The following is a 26836-nucleotide window of genomic DNA, read 5'->3' as shown; positions in this document are numbered from 1 at the left end:
CATTTTTTTTATGGATTTTTTTGTCAAAGCGCTTGAGATATTCATTGCTATCGGGATGTTAAGAGCATTCCATGGGCCGCCCTGTCCGCTGGGACTGAGAAGAAACCCCTCCCCATAATCACACTGGCACTACCCAGAGAAAGGTCTTAAATTACAGCTGGGGTAGGAGATGGATCATACAAACCTTCAATACAAGCACAGAAAATAACACACACCCAGTATATTTTCACTTGGATGGAAGTTTTGAACTTTCCTTTGATCTTTTTTCTCAGACTCACAAATCCCTTGTCTTAATATTTGCAGATGGATATTTGCTTTAAGCTATGATCTGGCAGATAACTTTTCTTCTCTTTTTTAGATTAATGTATTTGTATGCATTGTCCTTGTTCAATAAAGATATCCTAATAGGAGGCTATCATCTTGATTATGTTTCTCGTGCATCTATTAGTCTTTCATAGATTCTACAGCATATACCAAAGAATGAAAGGGCATAAACTTTGTTTCACAAAATAATATAAATACTTGTCTGCATAACACAAACAAATAAAAGGGTTTAAAAGCCACTATACAAATGAAATGTACACATTTGTTTAAATATTGATAAATAGATATTAAATGTTGTATTACCCTGTCTTCAGTAACATATATAAGGAAACATGCATACAGTAACAACACAACTTTACCTTAACATTAAATGTTCCTCTGCAGGTCAGAATGTAACCTCTGAGTGTGTGAAGCAGGTTGGCCGTGGCACCACTCACCTGGATCTTCAGTGCTGTAAACATAATTATAGAGAAATACTCAACATTTTATATTGCATAATATGAACAATGCATGCCTGATATTAATTGTTGCAGGAGTATCTTTTTTATTATCTGTTTGCTTACTTATTTGTAATGTAGCCTGCACGGTTTATAAGCTTCATGCTTTAGTTTTAAAAATCAAAATGATTTGTATTACACTAGATGATCAATAGCCAGTATACGCTTTAATCAAATAAAAAAATGGTGATGGATTTATCTTGTAATATTTACAGTATAGTATATAGCAGTGGTTCTCAACTGGTGGGTCGCGACCCAAAGACCCGTTTCGAGTGGGTCATTTTTTTGGGGGGGAAAAACTCAAACTTTTATTTTGAAGGCCCAATTTTCTAACGCTGTGCATTCTTCTCAATAAAACATCTTTGCTGATATTTTTTCGAGTCTTCTGGCCAATCAGAATCAAGATTGTTGCCGGAAGTCCCCACAGAGAATAACTTTGTGGTAGAACTATACATCCATGGGTACAACTTCAGATATAAATGAACAAATAATGAAATATGACCCCCGGTTGATGATTGACAGGTCACAAAACAATGGCATAAATTTATTAATATGTCGGGAGTAATAGATTATTTTCTTCTCAGAGTACCAGAATGCGTAGTTTATGTTAGTATTCTTGGGTTTTCAGCATGTGTGCCTTTTTATAAAGTTCAGCTTTGATTACATCATCTCATAAACCTTTTTTAAAAGCATACTTTAGTTCTGTGAAGAAATATATGCACTGTACTTCACTTTAATTAATATTGTATGCTGAAAAGCGTATATTACAGCACGATTGTTGAATAGATTTGAGTGCTTCAAAATGTTGGGTCACGATTTATTGACCAAGTAAAAAGTGGGTCCCGAGGCCTGACCAGTTGAGAACCACTGGTATATATGGTATATATACTGGTATATTGTCACATCCATACAGATGTCCTACAATTCAGTTTGCCTTGTATCTGTAGTTAACTGTTGGGGAATAATTTCCCTTGCATGTCATCTTTCGCCCTCTGACGCAGATAACCAGCCTTGAGCAGCCGTTATCTCCCTTAAGGACGGGCTGCCCTAGCATTGTATTGTTGTTACCAGTTTATGACCGGGCAACTCTCGGTTAGAGATAGTTATTGTTATGGGACACCTGGAAAACATCCTTCTCGGGGTGTAGATGACCCCGAGCCATAAGCGATAACAAATGTGATTCAGTGTCCCTCAGCTGTTTAGTCTATCTATTGAAGAATGTTGATTATTACACCCTGAACTAGTTAAAACATTGAACTACAGAAGGGTTCTTCAGAATTGATGTGGCATCTCCACCGTGTGGTCAAACCGTGGCGTGTGAAATGTCTCCAAATAAACCGTCAGTGTTTGCCATCAAAGCTCCAGCTCTCCTTGTGTCTCTCTGATTCCAGACTCCAATTGCTTCAGAAGTTTCCCTCAAGACATACTTACAAAAATGTATTTCTGTTCTAAGTGGCATTTACATTATAGATTCAATAACAACGAAGTATAAGATCTCTAAGGCCCTTCTGTAATTATGTTAGACAAACAGCAAAGACCAAGTATGTAATTTGCACACTTTGCAACACACATTATTATCTATTTTTCACATGGTGACTTAAAAGCATATTTGTAGAATGGGCAAGCAAAAGTAATGTAGCGGTGCACAAACCTCAGCTCATTAAAACATTTCCTAATGAAGCCTTTTAGGTCAAAGTTTATCCCGTATTTAAGGTTTTATAAGCGTTTGTTTCTTCACTTTTGAGCATACAGTCGTTTAGTGTATTTCCATTAACCCAATAGTCTAGAGTGGAGGATTAGCACACTGTAATACTTCCATGTTGTAACTCCTCTCTGCTGTACAGGTGAGCAAACACAGACACAATCTCTTTGGCATGAGAGCAGCAGCAGCCAAAGGCTATTTCTGAAATGCCATTGAAGCCAGTTACAACAACACTGCAGAGACACGTTTGAATAAATGCTGGACAAGCTAAGAAACAGCACACAGAAGTCATGTTGATGTTCAGATGATGAAGAAAAAAATACTGAAATTGATTTGATGTTCATGTGACACATGGTTCCACTTTGAGACATTCATTGGGTCAAAGTCGGTGTATCTAATAAATACCTTCACTTGTTGATTCCATGCGGGACGCAGTGTTGACAGTGTCCCCAAACAGGCAGTAGCGAGGCATTTTGGTGCCAACCACACCGGCCACAACAGGTCCTGGGAGATTTAAACAGCAGTGAATATAATACACTCTAGTCGAATACTATTGTCTAAACACTACAACTGAATAAGGACAATGCAGGGGCCCTTAGTCTTAGGGTAATAACAAGTATGTTTATTTTATATTACTTTATTGTTAAAGTTACATTGTTATCTCTTTTACTTAAAACAAATGTATTGTGAACATAAACAACATGTTTAAAAGCTAGAGCCAAGATAACTTAAAGTGTCCTATTAACACTTTAAACATAAAACGATTCAAGAAAAATGATTGAAGTATCAGTGGTGACTCGTCATTAGGGGCACAGCCCCACCTACTGTCAGCAGAAAACAATTAAAATAATAATTCCAAAAATATGTATGAAATATGTTAAAATATATTTTAAGATCATGTTTAGTCGTCTGATTCGTCTCTACATTGCTGTTTTAGTCTGTGTTCTTGTAATTAGTGTCTACAGTGTGCCTATTGAGCCGTGTTGAGGCATGTGTGGCAAGCCCCGATCTAGCCCCTCTCTCTCGCTGTAGAAATGAATGGGTACTGTGAAAACTACACTGTGCATACTCAGAGTCTTTTTGTATTCAATGTGTGCTGCAAAAAAATAATTACAAGTGGGGCAAAGCGCTCGCAACCCCACCAAAACGTCATCTCATAATTCAGAGCTGATTGGCTGTAAGTACGTCTGCCGCGAAAAGTGTAGTTGTGAAGAGGAGACTATAGAGAGAGCAGCGTATAGCCATTCAAATCAGTAATTAACGGAAAGAAAATGAATGAAGTTGACCATCTTCTTCAGCTTTGGTAGGTTCATTTTATGTCATATCTTTTGTGATCTTGATTTTGATCTTCTGTGTTTTGCCTACAGGCTATTGCTCTGCTGGATCGATTGATATTGTGACCTCGGTGATGAGTCTTTATATTTGCAGTCTATGGTGTTTTAATGCTGAAGCATTACAGTTGTTGTTATTGTTAAGTATTGCTTTGTGATGGTGCCCTTTACTCCATGTATTAAGGTGCATTACAATATGACATCCCCACGCTGTGTACGTAAATATATGCACTGAAAGACTCTGGGAAAAGCAGGTGGATAAAGGTGAGAATTCATCAGTACCTGAGTGGATGCCGGCGCGTATCTGCAGCTGTGTGTTGGGTTTGTGAGGGATCTTGAAAGTGTGGCAGACACTGACCAGATCAAGAGCCATGCTGGCTATCTCTCCGGCATGATTGATGCCATTTTGTTGAGGGACCCCAGAGACCACCATGTCTGGAAGACGAGTCAGAGACAAAACAGGAAGAGTTAGAGTGAGATGCATTAAAGAAATATATCAAAACACACATTTGACAGTGACACAGTAACTTGGTTTTTGCTTTTAAATAATCAATTTTAGTTGTGACTCTCCATCTCAACACATTTATCTTTATCTTCTATTTCAATAGTGGTGCTTTAAAAAGATGTATCACTTTTTGTTAGCAGTTCTAAATCTGTTTATCTTCCTTACATGCATCGCCTATTGTCTCCACTTTGTAGACGTCGTAATTGTCAATAATGTCATCAAAGCTGGTGTAGAGCTGGTTGAGGAAGTCCACGACTTGGTGGGGAGTGCTGGCACCAGACAGCTGAGTGAAGCCCACAATGTCACTGTAACAGGGAGAAATACAGTGTTAGTCAGTTCTAGTTTTACATTTCAAAACACTTGCATGTAACATTCAAAGAGGGAGAAAATCTATCTAAATGTATCCCTGGTAATAAAACAAGTTATACTCCAGACACTTTACAATCAAACAAATGGCCATTAATAAATGTAAGTCGGTGTTAAGAACACAAACCTGAAGTAGACGGTAGCGTTGGAGTAGCTCTGAGCCTCTGACGTTCGACCCTGACGAAGGTCATCAGCCACTGGTTTTGGTAACATACCTACAAGGGTTAGCAATTTATTTCATTGCTTAAAAAAATGATGTCTCCAATATATTCTTTGGGGATATGGATAGGAATAATGGAGTTGCTTCTTCTGCACCACTAGATGGCAGCGAACACATTTGAATGTGTAATTCTTGGTGACCTTTTATATGATGCACAACAGCATACTCATATTGTCAAAATGTAATGTTTATCACCCAAAAATCCAGCCTTTTGTGTGCTATATATGGCAGTTTTAGCTCTGCAATGTCCCCAAGACAAATCCTGAATAGCTTTATCTAGCATGAGTTTTCTAGGTAATAATTATTAGCGCAATGTAACTCTTTCACTCCACACCGTTATCCTGACTCACTGTATAACAGCCTGTCCGTCTTCTGTTTCTCTTGAAGAAGGTCCTGTGTTCTCTCAGCAACTATAGCCTCCAGATGTTTGCTGTACTTCTCCATCTGCAGTTAAACAAACTCTGTGTCTGAAACTCAAAACCATACACGGCAAAAAGTAACTGCTGTTTTGGAGAATGAATCCAAGTTATATCACATTATATTTGTGCTATTTATGGTTATTTAATGAATTATATGTGGCTTTATGCCTATTTGTTGTGCATTATTGTACCATATGCCAGTGGGTATTACCAGGTTCATCATCATGTCCACAGGGCTGACTTTGTGTGGGTTCATTTTGTCAAGATTCTTCTTCACTTGCTCAAACGTGGGCCTCGTGGTGACATTATGATTCCAGCACTTCTTGATAAGCTGTTCAAGTGTTCCAGAGAATATATCAACACCCATTGCCTTAAATGTTTAAACAGTCATGGTTTCGACACATAATAACATAATATAACACTTCCTAGTTTTTGTGTGAGCCAATTCAATTCACACTAACAAGAGTGTAACTAGCCACATTCTCTCCATACATAGTTTCAAAATCTGCACGTATGTCAGACCTCACAGTAGTCTTCTTGACTGGGACAGTCAGTATCTGCTTTCCCTGCTTTGACTTCAGGCAGAGGGGGGCGCCATGCGATATCCACGCTCACTCCCTCAGCCTTGTGCTGTGGAGAGGACTGCTGGTTACAAAAGATCAAAAGGAAGTGAAGGTTGTAATCTACAAAGAGGGCTGTCATACTCACTGAAATGAGGTCAGAGCGAGTTGCAATCTCAACCAGAATAATTGAGTAGCTGAGGAGAGGAGGAAAAAGTAGAGATTGCTTTCATCTAATTTTCAAATGTGGTTAAGATTCAGCATTCAACACTTTTAATAGACATGAAAAATCCTGTCTACTATTGACCATCTTTGATTTAACTGAAATGTTCTTGTGCAAAACAATTAAAGGTGGGGTAGGTAATTTTGGAGAAACCAGCTCGAGTGCCCTGGAATTTGAAAATACACAGCCGGAACAAATCTGCCACTTCCTTACAGAGCCCCTCCTCCAACACACACAAACACGCACATGACCAATGAGGGCACGAGATAAGTTTGTGCCCAGATGGAAGGCTGACAGGCAGGTAGGCCATCCAGTTACTTTGGCTCAGATGATTGGTCGTGCTTTTTACAGCGCCAATATAGCAAAAAGTGTATCTCGAGCCGGTTTCTCAAACTTACCTACCCCACCTTTAACTGCTTAAACGGTGAACCTTGAACATACCTGTAGACATCGGCTGCTACCGTCATGTTGGAGCTGCTTCCCAGCACGACCTCTGGGGCACAGTATAAATGATTTACATTCCCACAATTAAAGCCATTACTGGTGGCCTCAAAGTCCTCCCGTCTGAAGACTGTGAGCCCGTAATCTGAGGACAAACACAGAAAAATATGGTGAGGTAGGAGGTTTTCTTTCACTTTTCCAGAATAACAAAATTGCTTATTTCTTTAAAAGGAGATTTCTTTTTGTTTCCTAGTGTTCATTAAACTGCATCAAGTGGCTTATTACAGATTTGTGGTCACTGATAACACAGTATAACAAAATGCTTTGACGCTGAGGGATTTTGTCACCTGAGATTTTGCACACCCAGCGGTCGTCAATTACACAGTTTCTGGAATGAAGTCTCCCATGAAACATCTTGTGCTGGTGGAGGTAAGACATCCCGCGGGCGATATCAGTGGCAAATGACAGCCTACATGGGGGAAAACTCTTAGAAGTTGCTGTTCTTGTGTTTTTCACATGTCTTTTCAATCAATGTTACATTTCAGGGCATATAATAAATAACAGTGAGTGAGGCCAATCCCACAACACAAGAACACAGTATACAACTGCTGTTGTATGTCAAGTAGCTTGCATTGTATTATGGGATAGGGAATTTTAGTCTGCAAGGAAGTTATTCCTAATTTAATAAGGAATAAGGGCAACATCTGAAATACTACAAGTATACAAAATATTTGAAATATGTTTCTTTCAATTCAAATGACAAGCTGCAACTCTTTTCGAAAAGCTGGAATCATGAAATGTTTTTTTCATTAAAAATGCTGAATGGTTATAAAAATAGTTGTTGATGGTTCCGTTCATTTATAAGAAATCATCCTATTTCATTCGCTCTTTGTTAATTTCTTTCAACAGAAGCTGTCAATTGAATGTAGTGTGTTCATCCCACAACTAATACTTCAGGGATTGAAATTTGAACATGGTTAATGTGTTTTTTTGTTTTTTAATGAAAATTAAGTGGAAATCTATAGGTTACTTACGTACCCCAGTTCTCATACTTATAGGGTGAGTGGATTCCCTGACGCTGACGTCAAGATCACCAGCCAATCAGGAATGGCGTAATGAGATTGATGCTTCTGTTTGCTCCGCAATGAGGCGCATCCCATAGTGAGACATCGAACGGAGTGTTATGAATGAGAACAGTGCTTCTTTTCTCACCTGAAGCCCCAGTTGATGGGGATGTCTTCATTCAGCAGGACATCGGACAGACTTCCTTTGGGGCAGTACTCTGTGATGATGCTGACGTAGGGAACTTCGATAGAACCACCAATGAACTTGCATAGATTCGGGTGGTCCAGCAGCCTAGCCAATATGAAATAATCATTAGCTGCGGGGTATGGGGAGGCTTCCTCATGTCTGTAAGGGAATATTTGTGTTCTTCTCTGCTGCAGTGTTTCCCTCACCTCACTTCTTTCACCTCCTTCCTGATGGTTTTACAGAGCGTAAAATGTTTATTTTGGATGTGCTTCACTGCCACTGTCCTCCCATCACTGCAAGACAGTTCAAATTATGAAGTAAAGGATGCATTATTTCAAGGACCGATTAGTATCTACCTTCCTTAGACCTGTAATTCATTTCAGTCGATTCAGGGAAGTAAACGGACACTTCAGATACTAGAGATTCATGTACTTTCTATGTATATTGTACTCATTATTTTTACTGATTTACATATCACTATTGCACTACTTGCCACTTTTTCTCTCCCATTTAAACAAATTAATTATCTGTTTTACAACCTCTAACTTTGTCTCTGTGCAACTGTATTATAGAATTTCCCCATTGGGGATAGATATAGTGTTATACATTTTAAACTAGCTATTAAATGTTAAGCTTGAACTGAAATGCAACCATTTTTAAGTGATCCAAAGAGTTAAAAAGCATCTAAAATTAATAGAATTTATCTTCTTTTTTTAAATTATTATTATTTTTGGATTAATATTTCTGGTAATTTATATAGATAGACTCATAAATAAATTATATTTCTCACTAGAGGCCTGGCTGGATGAAGTCTTGTCTGAAGGAGGTGTTGACTCCGGTGCACACGGTCACCTCTGTAGTTTGACTGATGGTGGAGTTGCTCCTGATGCGCTGCAGACTCATGGTGCTGCCAAGGCCCAGGAGCCCCATGCGACCTGCACACAGGAGGCAGGTATAAACTCAGGGTCAGTTTACTGTTCATTTACAGTTTAAATATAAAAGCAGCAAAGGAGCATAATGATGAAATATGCTTTTATTGGTGGGTAAATAACTTCTAAGTCTGACCCACTCTTACTTGAATTACTGCATTTTGAGATTGTTGTCATTGTCATATGCACAATGAATACAATGTAGTTTATGAAAATAAAACTCTTATAAGTCCCAGGCTCCTCCAAAAGTTCAACACACAATACACATGAGGCATAAAATAAATACTAAATAGTGCAATAAAAAATAAAGTGCAAGAGAATGGTGACATGGACACATGGAAACAGACAATAGCAACACATACATACAGTATATACATGATATTCTTGTTGCTTTAAAGTCAAACAAAAGTTATCCATATAGATACATTTACAGTAAGTCCTAAAAGAAAGTGAACATCTAAAGCTTTCTGTATGAGTAAACCGAAACAGATTCAGCATGAGACAAGTTACCAAATATTATGCTCTTGTAACTGATGATCCAGCTTTCATCCCAAAGCATCCTCTGCTTCTGATACTGGATCCACTGCAAGGTAGAGATTAAAACAAACATCAGCTGTGTGTGTGTGTGTGTGTGTGTGTGTGTGTGTGTGTGTGTGTGTGTGTGTGTGTGTGTGTGTGTGTGTGTGTGTGTGTGAGACTGACCACCATGGTTAGGATGAAGCCGCTGCTGAAGAGAGCAACAGGCAGCCCAATGGCCACCTTGATGGCGATGGACATGGGGCAGATGCCACAGTCTGCAGGACAGTTCAGACAGTTCTCCTCCACCTCGCAGACATCGTCCCCGCACACTGAAACATGAATTTTATATGTGAGGTTTCCATTTACTCAATTGAATGGCAGAAGAACAAATTGATTGTTTACTTTACTAGCAAAAGTAGCAAAAATCTTGCAAGTACAAAAGTCAAAATGTTTTGAAAGCACAAATCTACTCATTATACAGAATCACAACAGAATACTTTAGATTATATTATTGGTTTGTAAATATTGATTAATTAATTTGTACTTCCAAATGTTGCAGCTGGTAAAAATAGAAATCAATGTAACTTATTTATATTATGCTGGGTAGCAGAGGTGGGAGTAAGTCCTACATGGGCAAGTCATGAGCAAGTCTCAAGTCTTGACCTACAAGTATCAAGCAAATCCCAAGTCACTGTGGTGAGAGTCAAGCAAATCAAGTCAAGTCAAGTCATTGCTCAGGTCAAGCAAGTCAAGTCAAGTCATACGAAATTCTGATGAATAAGCCCAGTTTCCGCATTTAAATCAGTTAAAAGATAGTGGTTATGAAAATGGATTCAACACACACTATGATCTTCATTACATACACAGTTAATCATTTGAAATCTAATTTAAACCGATGACAATCATATTAGATTCATATTAACCTAGAACTGCAGACAATATAGCTAGGACTCAAAAAGTCTGTTCAAAAAGGCAGAATTCCAGGTAAGAAAATCATATATGGCATTTGCCATTACACATATTTAATATAAATTTCTGTTAACACTAGAACAGCCAACAGCATCAGCACCAAATAGATATCATTTTCAAATCATTTCATTTGTTCCTCTTCATAATTTCCTTATAAACTAAGCAGGACAATTTAAAACTCACTTAATTGGGTTAATTTAGAAATTGCTTCAGTTTATCATCATAACACATCAAAAAAGTTCAGATTTATTTTACAATAAATCAAGGAATGATGCACTTCTACAAACAAAAACAACATCATTAAAACATTTAAACAAACTACTAAAAGTAGATGAAATACATTATTCAAAAGTTTACAGTAACTTCTGATAATAACACACGGGAAATAAACGAGGCATCTCTTTTCCTCTCTCTCTCTCTCCCTCTGCTGACAGCCCGTCAGTATCAGGGTTAGTCAAAATGAATCCCTTGGCGGTTCTAGTGTTCATTTACCCCGTTTTGTCTTCTCTTTGCAATGCTTAATCGATTTTAAACCAAGTCTAACGTAGCTTAAACTTAACGTTAGCTTTCTAGCTAACACAACACATGCACGCATCTTTCTCTGTGGTTTTTTTTGTAGTGACGAATGAAGTTGGATGTTGTGGCGGTCTTGTCACTGATCTTTATGCTACAGACCCTGCATACCGCTGTTCTCTTCTTATTAGCGTCATCGACAAAATAATCCTTGAATCCAAACTTCACTATTTTTGGAGTAAAGCTAGCCGCTGCCATGTTAACTGAGACTCCTGCCTTCTAGTGGGTTGCCAGGTTTGCGCGCATGGTGCTATAATCACGTTTTTCGAAAAAACGAAACGTAATATCTCTCTACAAAAACAAACGCAAATATTTTTATTTTAAACAGTCAAGTACTTTCAAGTCATCTATCTCAAGTTTAAGTCAAGTCTCAAGTCATGAATACCAAGTCAAAGTCAAGTCAAGTCTTTTATCAATGTTAGTCAAGCAAGACTCAAGTCAAAAAATATGCGACTCGAGTCAAGTCATGCGACTCGAGTCCCCACCTCTGCTGGGTAGTTTGAATTCTCTTTTAAAACATCTCATAGTAGTTTTTTTTACAGCAACGTCCCACGCGAGTTGACATTTAGGCTACCTCAATGTTTCTGCACAAGTTCATGAGAGTGTGCTGTTACTGCCTTTGTCTGGTTAAAAAGATAACTTATGTAATTAAGTCTGCAGTGCTCAATTATCAACACTGCAAATACAGTGTTTCTCAAACTTTTTCATACCAAGGACCACTTAACCAATAAAAAAACACTCGCGGACCACCTAACTCCACAAATGTAAAAAAACACATCTTTTTTCTAGAACAGATTACAAATCGCCTGAAAATGGTACAAACAAGTGGCAAAATGTTTGATGGAGGTGTTGCACTGGGCTATGTCATGCAATCGAAAGTGAAACTTAACCTTGCTCCATTGCGGAGATATTCCCACGAGAGTGCGGAAAACTTAAATGTATTTATTTATTTCCAATAAGAAATGTTACCAATATACTCACGGACCACTAGGGGGCCCTCGCGGACAATACTTTGAGAAGCACGTAGCATTGAGTTATACATATCAAGGCCACAGCCCAGGCATTATTTAGAACATACTGTAGGAATCAAGATATCCGCAAATAGAAACTGACCTTGAGCACTGACAACAAGCACTTTGGACTCCAGCGCTGCGTGCATCTCTCCAATTTTGACATGAGCAATGACTGAGGTGACTCCCACGTGAATCAACACCACCTTTTTGGAAAAACACCATAAAAGAAATGATACTGTGGAAGAATTATGTCATACTGTAATTATATTAGTTACTCTCAGTCAATAATATAAATCACATTATTGTTTTATTAGTAACTGAAACAACAAAATTATGTTTGGCCGTCCTTTAGTTAATTAAATACAATGCATGACAAACAGTTCTGTGTACTCATCAGGCCATTTATGGTTATTATAGTTTAAACCAAATACAAAGAAAACAAACCAACAGCTAACCATCATACTTTATTTTATAAAGCTGTCTGATCCAAACGATCTGGAACCAATAAGCGCTGTATATGCATGGGTCAATCATTAAAATAATTATTTGTCCTTATACGTCTTTTTAGCATTGTATAAAATCTGCTGTCAAATTGTTACCACAACAACAAAATTGTATTAAACATTCAATGCCTTTTTTTAATTGGTTTTCTTTACTTTTACAGTAATTTGACAGGTCGCATCGCAAAGTTGTCTAGCAGACAAGTACTTACATCCTGGTGCCGGGTTGCATCATGACAAACCGGCATAACAGAGGTCAGGCTTCACAGATCAGGCGTCACTTTGATCAAAAGTATGTCTTTCATGTTTTGGAAAGTACAATTTTAATTCCCGTACTAACAGAACAGTTAAAGTTGAACTTCTGCCTTTTGACAAACTTAGGATTTCTTGGGACATGTGTGTCTTTGTGTATAAATAAACTAGAATTAAGTATTTGCAGGGATACAGGGTTGAAATAAATACTACAAACATGTTAAGACTTTACCCATTGTTTTGAAGAGTTTTGTTTTGTGTTAGCTTACCTTTGAATTCCAGTATTTCTGGGACATTTTGCCTGCTTGGGAGACAGTGTGAGTCACGATTTTACCATCGTCAGGAATCCACGGGCCACAGATGCCTCCTTCTTTCTGCGAAGAGATGACAGAGTTTCAGATTCAGGAGGTTCAAAACATGCCCTTTAGACACTTAATTGTTGTGTAAGTAGGTGCTGATCTTTGGATAAATGTTAGAAGGGTTCAGCTTTGTGTTAACCCACAGAGATCACTAGAATAACTTTTAGAAGAAACTTTTAATAAAATTGAAAAACAATTATTTTATAAATTTGCTCTGTTGAGCTTAAAACTATATTCCAGAATTCTAACTAAAGTCATATTTTGTATTTTAAGGGACTAAGTTTATGAAAATATCAAATCTTAAAATAAACGTTTAGAAAGAGTGTAAATAAAAGGCACAACAATTCTGTGACAATTCCCTTCAGTGTAATGGTATAGCCAAATTTGAATTTAGATTTTCATTTTTCGAATGAGGTTATGTTCGAGATATTGTAATGCACTTTGGTAACTGTGGTTACTTAAAGGAAAATTGATAATTAAAGTTTCAAAGGTTTGAAAATGAAATTGTTAAAAGCATAAAAATAATCCGATAATCTTTAACTTTAGACATTTTGCAATACAACAGACTTTTAAGGAATACATGTATATTTAATATGGATAACAACAGCCCTACGGAGGCCCTGAGAGGCAAGTAAGAAATACAAAATCTATTCTCAATTGTTTTCTCTTTTGTTTTTATAAACTGAAAACAGGTGCGAAAGAAAGTTTTAGGAAATTATTCTTTGAGTGCATGTCGTTTGTCATTTTTGACACAAGAGGGTCGAGTGCACATGTGCCGAAAAGTACCAAAAGCTTTCATGTTTTCTTCCAAAAAAGTTTTAATTTAATAATTGATCTGACGTTTTAACACAAAATAAATGTAGCTTGTGTGTAGATAGCAAACAGCAGTGAGGTAGTGATGCACTTCAGCCTCTTGTGGACAAAAAGAGCATCACATAAATATTGATCCAGAAAAAAATCATGTTTTATCCCCTGCCAAAAAAATGTCTGTCCTGGTAAAACCTTTTGTTCACCTTCTATGTACCTACCATAAGACCAAGAGGACAGGAGTGAATGTTGGCGTGATAAACGCAGCAGTTCATGTCATTGGCGTTGTTCCAGTTTGCCGGGCACTCGTGTTCATGACAGAACCTCTTAGCCTCTGACGCATTGCTAGAAGACAACATGGGTAGGTAAACAAAAAGATTAATTAACACAAATCCCCGGGGTTGCTTTATACAATGGGAGCGCAAACAAAAATCTGCAGCTCCCCATGCGTTTCTTAGAGCTAAAACATGAAGATGAGGGGCGCTTTAATGAAGATAGTTTAATTACAGATGCTCAACACTGAGGAATAGGGAGATCATTAAGTGTTTTATCTGATGTATGCTCCTTTGTGTGTGTGTGTGGGTGTGTGTGTGTGTGTGTGTGTGTGTGTGTGTGTGTGTGTGTGTGTGTGTGTGTGTGTGTGTGTGTGTGTGTGTGTGTGCGTGCGTGCGTGTGTGTGTGTGTGTGTGTGTGTGTGTGTATTCTGGGTATGGCAGCAGTTTAGGATGCCAGGTGTTTATGTAGCGTACTCACCTGAACTGGAAAATCTTGTTCCTGACTGCGTACTCGTAGAAAGAATCTGGGGCCGTCACCGTGTACGAGACATTGAACTCTTCCCCGTTGGATATTTTCTCTGGAGGACGCTGCACCCAGGCCATTTCCAGACCTGTGACAACACACATGCTCGTCACCTGCACGTACACATTCAAACAGAGTACATACTGTGTGCTGTGTTTGCAGATAATTCTCTTGAGCCCTACCTACTATAGTCACTGTAATCAATTCTGTAAATGCAGTAAATGTTACTGTCTCCATTATTTTTAGCCACTGCAGGAAAAGCTATCTGTTTAGTAATTTATATAATAACCATGCCCATATGCATTGTAAGAACACTTATAAATGCATATGTTAAAATCTGCTAATAGCACTGTATACTTATCCTGTAGAAAACTTTATAATAAGTCATAACATATTAGGAAGCATTTTATTATGAATTATAAGGTCAAGAATCATATTATTTTATGATTGTTGCAGACTAACACGTTTTTTTTTTTTCAGGGACCATAGTGCAATATAAATACCATAGTTATAAAACATTATAATATTTCATATTATGCATCATTATCACTGTATTATAGTGTGCTTGTTAACAACATATCATGAAATCTAAAATGTCTGTGAATGTCAGCAATTCTGATTCTTGACCTTAAAAATCCTATTAAATGCTTTACATTGTGTTATATTATAACTTTGTGGAACTGTTATAAAACATTATGAAGATTTTTGAATGTTTACAACAATAATAATAATACAGTGCTATAAGCAGATTATAATAAAATGCGTATAGACATGGCCGTTTAAGAACATAACCAACATCTAATTGTGCAATAAATACTCACATAAAATCAACTACTGTACTACAAATCAAATGCAATGAAAAACTCAAACAAACAGACAAATTAAATCATTAAAAACGTACCACCACAGCTAATCATGTTGTAATCATTTGGACCGTTGAGCGGCCAACAATCGTACTCTGTGTTGTCCAAATCATGCCAGCAATTTATTCCCTGCAGACAAAGACAGGAGGCTTTTTTATTTAAAAGCATTTGTGGGGTATGTAAACACATTTCAAAAGCCTAATGTGTGTAAAGTATTTTATCAGCATGTAAACAAATTAGATACACAACTCAACTCATTAAAGCATGTGAACTGTTAGCCAAAGTGATAAAAGAGTACAAATTGAACAGCAGCTGACATTCACTTCACTAGAAAAATAACTATGGTGAATACAGCCTAGTAAAATAACAGTATTTCCTTTTTTCGAGATTACAGTATGATTTATAATCAAGAAAATCAGTCCCACAAGAAGCTGACGTGTAACCAAGCAATACACAGAAACGCCACAAACCCATGACCACATGCTTGCAGCAACAAGTGTTTCTGACAACACAACAAAAGCAAGGGGGGAAACTCAGCTATAAATGAAAATGGGAAAATCGCACACTTGGTTTACACCGTAGTTTATATTCCTTTCTCTGTGTAAATACACATTTTTTTATCACTCCTGCCCTCATTTCACATCATTGTGCTGTCCATTAACAGTTAACCCTTAAACATCTGTGGCAATATGTCCACATTTTCTTCTCTGCAATTGAATCTGTTGTAGTGTATTAATTAGTAAACCTCTACTATGTGAGAACTTACCAGCAGGAAACACAGGTAAAAGGATGTGGCTGTCCGTAGAGCCATGAGAACGTTTGCTGTTGTGGCTTGACCCACTCTGAACTGACTGACCGAATGAATGACCAACTGGGTGCTTGGGTGCTTGGGGTGTGTGTGTGTGTGTGTGTGTGTGTGTGTGTGTGTGTGTGTGTGTGTGTGTGTGTGTGTGTGTGTGTGTGTGTGTGTGTGTGTGTGTGTGTGTGTGTCTAGCGTCATTATAAGTATCAGCTTATGTACCCTTTTTTCCCCGAGTCCCACCCTCTGCCTTGTCCCTAATTGTCCAATCAGCAGAGGAGGCTCTCCAATCACAGTTTGATCATGTCCTTTTCAGAAGGTGCTTCAGCTCACCTTCACCATCCAACAGGTCAGAATCGTTCAGAGTTCACTGCTGCACCCGAACTCACCACCAGGGTGTTGTTTGACGTTGTAACACATCTATCTTGTTTCAAATTAGTGTTATTTACCAAGTGAAAGTGTTTTTTTTGTATTAGCTTGACTGTTAACTAGAACATTCAACCCTGGTAGACATGATTGTTGGCCATTAAAGGGACAGTTCAACTCTAATGATGTTTTCCTGTTTTGCTATTTCTAAATCTAGACTGTTTAAGTGTTTGCTACTAAGTTAGAAATATCGTGTATATGGATGTCTGCCTTCTCTACAATATAATGGAAAGAGATGGCACTTAATACCGCAAAGATTTTTTGACAAAACTCAACACCAATGTCTGTTTCAAAGACTGTGAGCAGTTTCAAGTATTCTTTCCATGGTATCACTGTGCACTCGAAAGCGACTCATAGAGAAGAAGCTCTTGCTTGTGACAGTCTGAGACGTGTCAAACTCCTTGCAGCCATTCTTCAGGTATACTATTGTATGTATCATTGTGTTCAGTTGAAACTGAGCTGGGAACTTTGTAGGAGAAACCAAATTCTGTAAATGATACATGATTTAACTTAGAACTATAGGCCTCTATGAGTCTTGCTCTTTTATGGCACAGGGTTTATTTATATAAAAGCACACCCTCTGTGTACTGGTTAAACGTTTTACTTTTATGCCTACATCTGTTTGCCCTAAGATTAAGACCAAACCAAAAGACAGCATTTCTGAACATCTGTGAAATTTAATTGGCTCTTCAAGAATGCATAATTACAGCACAGCTGTAAAAAAAAAAAGAAGAAGAAAAAAAGGCCTGCCACACCACACAAGTTTAGAGTTCATGTTTTTTGGGAATGCAGAACCAGAGAAGCACGAAGCAGTCACATCAGGTCTCCAGAGGAAATACAGTACTCTCTATAATACAGCATTGTTTTGAATGGAAATTACTTACTCTTAATCACATCATAGCTCAACCTGAAACCTTTGACATCCTGAGTACTTTACTGTAAAATGTTATATGTTCTATACACGGATTAATCCTGAGCATAAAAAGAGTTTTAACATGCGATGAGAAATCTTGTTAAACCAGGTAACCTGGTATACGAGCAGAGAAAAAAAGGCTGTGGGTTTGAGGTTAAAACGATTAAAAGCCTATGAACAATATACTTTCATAATGACTACAGTGAGGGGAGATTTGACATGTCATATTAAACATCACTCTTTGAAATCAATATGTGGTTTACATCTTGAAGCACATAATATGCAGTTTATAACTTACTATGTTTTCATGTTAAAATGCATTTCACAAAGTTCTAAATGTTGACATTTACAGATTATTCAAACAGTGTCATTTTACTGTCAATCATAGAAAGCTTTACTATATTAGGATACAAATATATAAGCAAGTGGTTATTTTTACTGCAAGTGTTTTGCAGTCTAATTGAGAGGAGTTATCTTGTTCCTTTGAGTCAATCACATTTTTTTCCAGTTCTTTCGACAATAATGTAAGAGACTGGAAACGAAAGCCAACCACTAATTGGCCTGAATGGAGTAAATCCTCCTTAAGTGGCAGCTCTTGAGAAATCTCAAGTAACGGTACTTCATCAACCATAGATTGCTGCAGGGATGAGTGCTATAACCCAGAAATGAGTCAGCATTCTTTTCACTTCCGGTTCCCTTGTCTTTTAGTCAATGGGTTTTTGGTTAGATGTCTGAGATAAGGTCTTTGGTTAACACAGGTTTAAGATATTTTAACCTAGTGTTCCACAACATAAAATATGTTGGTAAGCACCACACTCGTGCATTTTGAAGCTTTTATGTGTCAGATAAAATGTAGTTTACAGTTAAGTGGCTAGATGCAACAACCGCCTTCAGTTTTGCGGTGGGGAATTTAATATAGTTAAAAAGGCAGTCTGCCTCAGTCAAATAGGATTTACAAGCAATCTCATTTTTGTTTTGCTAACGTTGGTGCCAGGTAGGTGGTGTTAGCAACATTTATGCTGCAGCCAGTGTAGCATGCTAACATGCTCAGATGGCAACGTTAGCATTTTCAGTGAATGAAAATAGCTAGCAGCACCAACTCCAAAACGCGTTGAATCTAGAAAAGAAGTTGCAATGTTGGCCAAATACCGAGCATACCAGTCCCATTCAGTTGAAGTTACTCAAAAGCCTCTTAAATATTCACTACAAACATAAACAACTAACATGGCTATTGTTAGGACTAGGAGTACATCACAGCTATTAAGTAAGCAGCTTGAGGAATACTGGTGATGAGCAATGAATGCTCAAGTCGGGCAGGGCAGATGGGTTGGCCATCCTATAATTGTATGTGAATTAATAAATCCTGCAACAGCCGATACCCGATAGATACCCGATTGTTAACAGTTTAAAAAGTAATGCTACCTTGGCTTTAGCATTTCAAAATCAAGCTGCCTAAAATTGCTGCTAGCGTGGGCAAAATTGAAGATAATGCCAGAAAATGCATTAATTAAATGTGGGGTAGGTAATTTTGGAGAAACCAGCTCGAGTGCGCTAGAATTTGAAAATACACAGCCACATTCACATTCTCTATAAGATTGTAAATCATTTTTATAAAAAATATAATTGGAACCACTTTCGGTAATTTGACGGATGTTCATATTAAAAGGTTCATAAATACTAGTGAAAATGATACCCCTTTAACATAATAAAGTTTGAATCCCTTTGGTGACATCAGCCTCTGTGCTGCTTGCTGTTTCCGTATCATATCATGTATCATATCATGACATGTCATGTCCATTGGTATGTTGGAAAAAATTATATGAGCTCAAAAAGAGGTTACTTAAAAAGAAAATTGTATTTTTGTATGCAAAGGAACGGCCATCTAAAATGTTGTTCCGATAAAGAAACACCACCATTGGAGCTGTTTTTCCAATCACCACTCACATGTTGTATTCCTACACTCCTTAATGATATATATCATGATGCTACCACAGGAGGGGCATAGGCCTGTACAGCAGGTTGAAGAAGCCATTTGAACCCTGTCAGCAATAGAGGCGTCAGCGCAGTCTGTAGAGAGGGAGGTTTGTGTGAGTGTGGTCCATTCAGTCATATCCTGTTTGGTTCCTGCAGGTTATTGCTTAAACGCCAGCAGGAATCCAGTGTGTTGCAACATCATTTTACAATCCTGCGCTACAGGTGAGCAGCGGTTAGTTGAAGCTGATGTGTTAAAATTCTACGGGGAGAACAAGTTTGCCTTCATGATGTGCTTTAGGCAAGAGTTTATCTGTTTGTTAAGGTGAACTGATAATGAAGGCTGGCACAAGAAAATAGTCACTTTGTTATCTAATGCCAACAGCCAAACCAGCTTTCCAACAGAAAACAGGGTGTGCTTTTCTAGACTTTACATTTCAAAGGACAAAATAATCAGACCATGCTAATCATGCTGGCTGTCGTTCAGTTGGAATAACTGCACCTCTTGTTGAAAGTATTTAAAAAGATGTACAAGTAGATACATATGGTACGGCAGTATACAGTATATATACGCAGGCTGTGTTTTCAGTAATAAAATATAAAATGGTGCACTTCCTAAGCCACCCTAAAGTTGTATAGTACCTGTCTACAAACATGTCTCAACTAGATCCTCTATTACAGCTTTTTGAAAGGTGACAGGTTGAAACTTTAATTCATCAGATATACAAATGTGAGAGCTAAGTTACCCTTTGCATGTTTACCCTTTTTAAAAAGGTAAAAGTAGAAATGTATCACTGTGTACTTTTTACTTTCTTCAGCCATTGCAGAGCAGTTCAAAGCTACAAGAATCTCCCAAAGCACATGAATTGGAGGTATATGTCCAAAAACTGTAAAATCCAGAAGAAAAAAATTGAAAAGCACATCTTTGCATCCATTTCAGGAATTCATAGTGCATGGAAGCCTCTTTTTATCTCCGTCTCTTAAGATCTACACTGGAGCAGTGGGCCTGCAGTGTCACTTCAAGAAAGTCATTTTTATCTGAGGACAACACCGGCCGTCTGAGGCCAACTGTTATGGTTTCAAGTCAACTCCAATCTGAATCTTCATACAGTGCGTCCAGTCGTTTGACTAAACAGAAGTCCTGGTTAATTCATGTCAAGCTCCATTTTCAGGTCTTGAGAATGCCCTGTTCGTCAGTTTTTGTCTCCTCCGATGGAGGCTGACTGTTGCCCGTATCCTGACCCGAGCTGAGAGCCCTGGCGTTGGCCTTCGTCGACCGCTGCCGCCGCGTGCCGTTGCCAATGCAGCGCATGAGGTTCTTGAAGGTTGTCCACATTTCCTCGTCCTTGTAGGAGTAGATGCAAGGGTTCATGACAGAGTTGAGTACAGCCAGCAATAGCAGCCAGCGTTTTGTTTTCATGACGTTACAACTCGTACAGTTGAGTCCGTCCAGCAGCAGAACCACCAGGCCGGGAGTCCAGCAGATCACAAAGGCCCCTTCAAAGAGAAAAATACAAAAATGTACACACAGTTAGGTATTTGTAGCACTTATTTCTCTCTTGTATCCTTCTTATGTGAACTAATTAGAGATATTTACAGATCCTTATACAGACATTGACAATTACTTAATTAAACATACAATCCTGAGTAACCGCTTAAAATCCCTTTACGAGAAGTCCATGTTCACTGCACTCTTGTGTCAGCAGTGAACATTCAACTGGAAGCGTAAAACAGGAAACACAGTTATGATGGTGGAGATAATATGCCTTACTTTGGGGTAAATTTGAATTAAGGCTGCTATCAATAATTATTCTTATAATGGATTTATCTGTAAAGGTTTTGTTTGCCTAAGCTACGATAACCTCCAAAACCTGATGATATTACATTTCTAATGCAGCAAATAACCACATTAGAAAACCTGGAACCTGACCATTTTGGCATGTTTCAATTATTTAAAAAAAAAACATCTCCTGTGTAAGTGGTTGCTAATAACATTGATGAGTCATAATCTAATAAGCAACCAGTAATTGCTTCAACTTTAGTTCCGTTAAAGTAACACAATTCTTTTCACAATTTTGTGAGCTGGTCAACAGGACGGGCGTTAAAAAGCTAATGCATACAGTTATTCAGGTACTTCACATTTTAGCAGAGAAGAGCCATCCTAATACCATAACAACAAGCAGAGGCAGGTTGGCAGTACAATGCCCTTACTATTTTAATACTTAGTGCTGTGTGTTTGGTAACACAGACAACATGTTAGGTCACATGGGTACTGAAGCAGCCAATTAGAACTCAAATTTCAAACATGTTTGGGCACAAAACAGATCTACCAAAAGTGTTTGGGAAGTGAAACCAACCTACAAGTAGCAACTTGTCTGCACTACCCACATCTCTACCGCTTCAACACATCTGCAGAACAAAACAAGAGGTGCTCTATACAGCACCCGCTTTGTCTCCCAAACATGCACACAGACTGAAAGGCTTGGGCAGAAGTGCTTTTATGTTTTTCCACTGCACTTAGTCCTGAAAGTAAAAAATTGGCCACACTTTTACAGTGAATTTCTATTCTTAAACTCGTTTTTCTTCCTCTTTTCTTTGTCTTTGATGGCCCACATGTCCAAAATAAAGTGAACTGAAATTAAATTGGGTGAGACCCAACTTAATGGTCTTTCATTGGCAGTTGTTGCTCTACTGAAGTTTAAAAGCGCACTGTCTTTTCTTTTAATCTACAACAGAGGGGAAAAAACAGCGGGGTTTTAGAAACATACATTTCAAGCATGTGTTCCTTTTCTCTGTTGGTACTCATTTCGTGATGGTGGTTGCACTTAAAGAATGAAAACAAAATCTGCATGAGTTGTTTGATGCTTCACTTAACAAGCAAGCCACAACAGTCCCAAATATACCAGAAATAAATGACTGTAGGTTATTCAATTACAAGGATAATTTTTTCCCCCAAACTAACACAATGAAGAGTAAAGTTCAAATGTAAATAAGAAAACGAATAAGTAATTATTAACTCAATCATTTTACTCTTGCCATAATGTGTGGGTTAAGCGTTTCCAAACTGGTTTGTCCAGTTTCCAGTTCCACTTGAGCAAACTGCTTATCTGGAACAAAAGTTATGTTTTTGTCCCTGAATAATAAACCCCAGGGACCCAGACCGTACTGAATACGTCAGAGGTCTTAAGGTTTCATTATTTTCTCCCTCAGATATCCCTGGTGTGTTATCTGCACCGCCCATTTCAAGAGGGCTTTTTTTTTCTCCATTTAACCGTGAAGTCAAAGCAACCTCAACGGGGATTTTAACAATGACACTTGTGTGGTTACACCTCCACAAGCTTAAGGAAAATCTGCAAAGCATCTGAAAGCAATTGGAGAAGTCCTCAAGTATAGGTTCTTCTTCTTGCTTTTTTTTCAGAAGGGTGTGGAGGAGGGGATGTTTCATTGAAGGCCAGTGTGGTGTGGATGGTTGCAGGGAGAGATAATTACATAGCAGCCTGGAATAAAGAGTGTACAGAGGCAGACAGCTCGTATGCTACAAACTGTATCAAACTATCTGGACAGGCAACAAGCCGAGTGCCCCAAAGACACAAAGAAGAATAAACAGACTTTTATTCTACAGGGAGACTGTGCAAAACCCCTACAACTATCTCATGCATGTTTGTAGGAAAAGACAACTACTCTGACCTGCTGTGCTTTCTGAAATATATCTGTTTCAAATGTGTACACTGTGTGTTATACTTGCATGAGAATATGCATTTAACAGCTTATTGTGACGCTTAAGACAAATATATTGTATTGTTCTGTTATGAAAGGAAAGTGCTAAGGGGAAGGATTTGAGTACACTTAAGGTGTCCTGTTGCAACACCTACACAAAGAGAGTCTGACCAGCATATCTAGCTCCCTCATCTAGGGTGAAAATGCATGATAAGAGGGGGAAGCAGCATTTTTAAGCCTTCTTCATCTGGGAAATGACATAGTAGTGCTGCAACAAGGAATTCATGACACACAAATGCCAAACATTCTCGTGTTTCAGCTTCTCAAAAGTGAGGAATTGCTTTTTTTCCCTGTTTTACATACTTTAAAAAAGGGAATATCTTTGGTTATTGAATATTAGTTGGACTTTCCAAGCACTTTTTGTTCTTTCTCTGTACAGAACGTTGGTCTTTAAAGTGGATTACAGATACCTCGGTATTGTATAGGATGTGCCAGGGACATCTACTATATTTTCATATTTTAAAGACTGAATGATTGGTCTATTAAGCAAATAAGTCAACAACAAATAATGAGTTATGGTTTTAAGCCCTAAAAACTCTATGAAGTAGCAAATAACCTAAGATCAAGAAAAAATAAAATAAACATTATGACTCATTTGCTTTCATATACGGCTCCCTCAAGTCACTGACAAGCTCTCAACATGATTACTGAAAGTGTTTACTTTAGTATGCTCAAGGTTTTAAAAAACATAGATAACAGTGGAGCGGGTTCAACAGAGACCGTCTGGACTTTGTGACGCAACAAGTGACACACAGCTGTACAGCAAAACAACCTGATTAATGTGGGAAATGTTCTGACTCACTGCATTAAAGATGGTGCACAGACAACATTTTTATGATGAGCACCTACCCAACACAACCATGACCGTCTTGATGAGCTTGATGGGAGTCCTCTTGCGGTTGATGGAGCCGCTGGTGTGCGGCGTGAGCATTGCAGTCTTCCTCTTGACGTAGGTGTAAATCCTGGTGTAGATGACCACCATCACCAGGAACACCACCAGGTTAGACACAGACCAGAAGATCAGGTAGCTCCTGCTGAAGACGGGAGCCAGACGGGAGCAGTCGTTGATGTTGCAGATGCAGTTCCAGCCTAGACTCGGCACAGCGCCCATAAAGATGGAAATGGCCCACACCAGTACGATCAGCAGGGTCACCCTCCTCTTCGTCAGGTTGCTGTGGACTTTCCAGTTCATGACGGAGATGTAGCGCTCCAGAGCTATCACCAGCAGGTTAGACAGCGATGCGGAGAGACTGACGTCCAGAAGACCTTGGCGGATGAAGTACTCCTTAACTGTGAGTGTCCTTGACAACTCCCCTGTGTTAAACATCAGGTACACGTACGCTATGCCGGCCAGGAAGTCCGAGGCGGCAAGGTTGGATAGAAGATAGTAGAAAGGGTAGTGGAACCTCTTATTGGTGATGACAGCAGCTACGACCATGGAGTTGGAGACCAGGATGAAGCAGCAGAAGATAGAGCCCACCACTCTCACTAGGATGAGCTGCGTTTTGTCCCAAGTGTCTGAGGCACCACTGTTGTTATAGAAGAAGCTCATAGACTCATTATAATGACAGGTTTGATTCTGCTGGGCCATTTTAGAGGTCAGTCTGCAAGACAGGGAGAAAACATAAGACTTTTAGAACATTTTTGTTGTCTTATATGATAGTGCTAAGATTAGCTTTGGGAATCAGCCTTGTTTCCTTGAAATTAGAATTAAAAAAAGTTATAAAGTTGACTGTTTTCCAACATTTTACAGACCAAACTATTCATAATTGTTAAACGAACATAAAAAAGCTGCCCTAAATTTGAGAATATCTGAAAAACTGGATCTATAAAATTCCTTGTATGCATTTCAAAACCAGTTTTGTCCATTTAAATCTGATATCAGAGATACAAAGTGTAATGCTTTATTTGCGAGATCAGTGCCATTTCTCCCAAGGCCAAAAGAGATTTATTGACTCAATTCCTAAGGCAAGTGCACATGCTAAAAGCTTATTACTGCGAGAAGCTGCTTTGAATAAAAATGATATAAAGTAAGCTCCATGAAGTTGAACAAGATAGTGACCATAGTTACAATAAAAAGACAAAACAGGCTCATTGAAGTGACCTGAGTAACAAATGTCAGACATCTGCATGTTCTACCTGTTCAAACATTTATTTAACACTACAGACATGGAACAAAACAATAATCCAACGCAACACAGGCTAAAGTACAGTTTCCTCCCTTACCTGAGAAGCCTGTATTATGCAATTAACTTTACTGATACCTGTCCAACTTGGTGTACCAACAACAGCGAAGAAGGGGGGGGGTAAGAAATTCCCTCAGGAAGTAATAGAAAAGAGAAACAAGCTCTTGCAGAAAACATACAATAAAACAGACGAAACAAATCATTTTGCCCATAGTAGAAGAACAAAGAGTTACCTGGAAGTCTGAACCAGGTGAGTTTACCTGAGCTGAAGGGCTGTCCGTTGAGAGTCAGTAGACTACAAGTTGCGAAATATTCCGTGCCAAGTGACTGAACATGTTTCCCCCACAGCAGTGCGCCTGTCTGCAGATGAGGACGGAGGGAGGTGACAGCAGGCAGCGAGAGGACGAAGTGAAGGAGCGAAGTGGAGCCGAGCGTCTTCACTCACCAGGCTGCAGCTCTGTGACGAGAGGGCGTGTCCCCGGGCTGACATGCGAATTCCCCCAGGTGACCGCACACAGCCCCGCGAGCTCACCGTCCGACCAACACTGCTGGTTGCTGCAGTGAAGTGTTACCAAATTCTGGCTTGTTCGTATGCCTTCCTTCTTTTCTCAAATGTAATACACTTTAAAATATACTACATTTTTCCTACGCTATTTATTGAACCCTATACTGTTAAGCTCACTTGGAGAGGTACGTGTTTGATCCCAGTCTGTGCTTTAATCATGAATTATAATTTGTTCCCCATTTTATGCTATCTAAGTAGGCTACACTACATTTTTTAGGGAACAAACTACGTTTTACTAGAAACATTGGGCTACTTGAAAGCTTTACATAACAAGATCAAACTAACCCTACACTAACACATTGATAAAACAATTGATAGGCCTACCCATTTGTTGGGCTTGGGCCTTTAAATCAAAGTAGATTATGGTTTGGTTGGCTATAGCCTATAACCAAAACAAATATATTGTTGTAGCAATATTTGACAAAAACGTTATGCTTCGAGAAAAATGTTGTTTTTCCCCATTATTTGTATGCCACTAATCATCACCCTTCTCCATCAAACGGAGGACCAGTGAAAGGGCCGACCACTCTATGTAAAGTAGGCTTCACCCAATTAGCTCCATCACAACAGAAACATCATAGGCCTGCTTTGTATTTCTATTAATATAATATATATAATGTCAGTCACACAGGAGCTTTTTTTATCTGTAAGTTATTTTACTTTCAGTACATATTGCTGATAATACCTCTTAGTGGATATAGTCTTACTTACATCAGATTTTTATGATGTTATAAAGAACATTCGTAATTATTCCGATAACTGAAAAATATTTAGTTCA

The 26836-nt window shown here is 38.4% G+C and overlaps 2 protein-coding genes across 3 annotated transcripts in view; both read right to left on the bottom strand.

The window, feature by feature from the left end:
- LOC104954259 (atrial natriuretic peptide receptor 2-like) overlaps window positions 1–16305 on the bottom strand; it is a 17056-nt gene extending 751 nt beyond the window's left edge. The window contains exons 1-22 of the mRNA XM_010781337.1: window positions 16188–16305; window positions 15460–15550; window positions 14514–14646; window positions 13982–14105; window positions 12864–12968; window positions 11943–12045; window positions 9471–9616; window positions 9279–9351; window positions 8630–8774; window positions 8046–8132; window positions 7801–7944; window positions 6936–7057; window positions 6589–6733; window positions 6073–6121; window positions 5887–5994; window positions 5576–5695; window positions 5296–5389; window positions 4853–4940; window positions 4525–4664; window positions 4137–4289; window positions 2929–3027; window positions 684–775 (exon numbers count right to left, since the gene is read on the bottom strand). Coding sequence (XP_010779639.1) covers window positions 684–775; window positions 2929–3027; window positions 4137–4289; window positions 4525–4664; window positions 4853–4940; window positions 5296–5389; window positions 5576–5695; window positions 5887–5994; window positions 6073–6121; window positions 6589–6733; window positions 6936–7057; window positions 7801–7944; window positions 8046–8132; window positions 8630–8774; window positions 9279–9351; window positions 9471–9616; window positions 11943–12045; window positions 12864–12968; window positions 13982–14105; window positions 14514–14646; window positions 15460–15550; window positions 16188–16232 — 2406 coding nt within the window. The 5' untranslated portion in view covers window positions 16233–16305. The remainder of the gene's footprint in view (window positions 1–683; window positions 776–2928; window positions 3028–4136; window positions 4290–4524; window positions 4665–4852; window positions 4941–5295; window positions 5390–5575; window positions 5696–5886; window positions 5995–6072; window positions 6122–6588; window positions 6734–6935; window positions 7058–7800; window positions 7945–8045; window positions 8133–8629; window positions 8775–9278; window positions 9352–9470; window positions 9617–11942; window positions 12046–12863; window positions 12969–13981; window positions 14106–14513; window positions 14647–15459; window positions 15551–16187) is intronic.
- Window positions 16306–17303: 998 nt separating this feature from the next.
- Window positions 17304–25895, bottom strand: lpar3 (lysophosphatidic acid receptor 3). 2 transcript variants are annotated; one of them, XM_010781335.1, is made up of 3 exons: window positions 25727–25895; window positions 24157–24911; window positions 17304–21027 (listed from the first exon to the last, which is right to left on the bottom strand). In XM_010781335.1, the coding sequence occupies exons 2-3, from the start codon at window positions 24896–24898 to the stop codon at window positions 20699–20701; spliced, it is 1071 nt and encodes a 356-aa protein (XP_010779637.1). In that variant the 5' UTR covers window positions 24899–24911; window positions 25727–25895; the 3' UTR covers window positions 17304–20698. The 2 variants fall into 2 exon arrangements, with proteins under 2 accessions (XP_010779637.1, XP_010779638.1); XM_010781336.1 differs by having other exon boundaries at window positions 25754–25895.
- Between the last annotated feature and the right edge of the window lie 941 nt (window positions 25896–26836).

Source organism: Notothenia coriiceps, unplaced genomic scaffold, assembly GCF_000735185.1.
Source record: "Notothenia coriiceps isolate Sejong01 unplaced genomic scaffold, NC01 NC01_scaffold00023138, whole genome shotgun sequence".
Classification (NCBI taxonomy): Eukaryota; Metazoa; Chordata; class Actinopteri; order Perciformes; family Nototheniidae; genus Notothenia; species Notothenia coriiceps.
This window is presented reverse-complemented; position numbering and strand designations above follow the sequence as displayed.

Coding starts and splice junctions, on each gene's coding strand:
- lpar3 (XM_010781335.1), bottom strand. CDS start 24,898: ATGGCCCAGCAGAATCAAACCTGTCATTATAATGAGTCTATGAGCTTC. Junction 21,028..24,156: donor GACGGTCATGGTTGTGTTGG/GTAGGTGCTCAT, acceptor TTCTCTTTGAAG/GGGCCTTTGTGATCTGCTGG.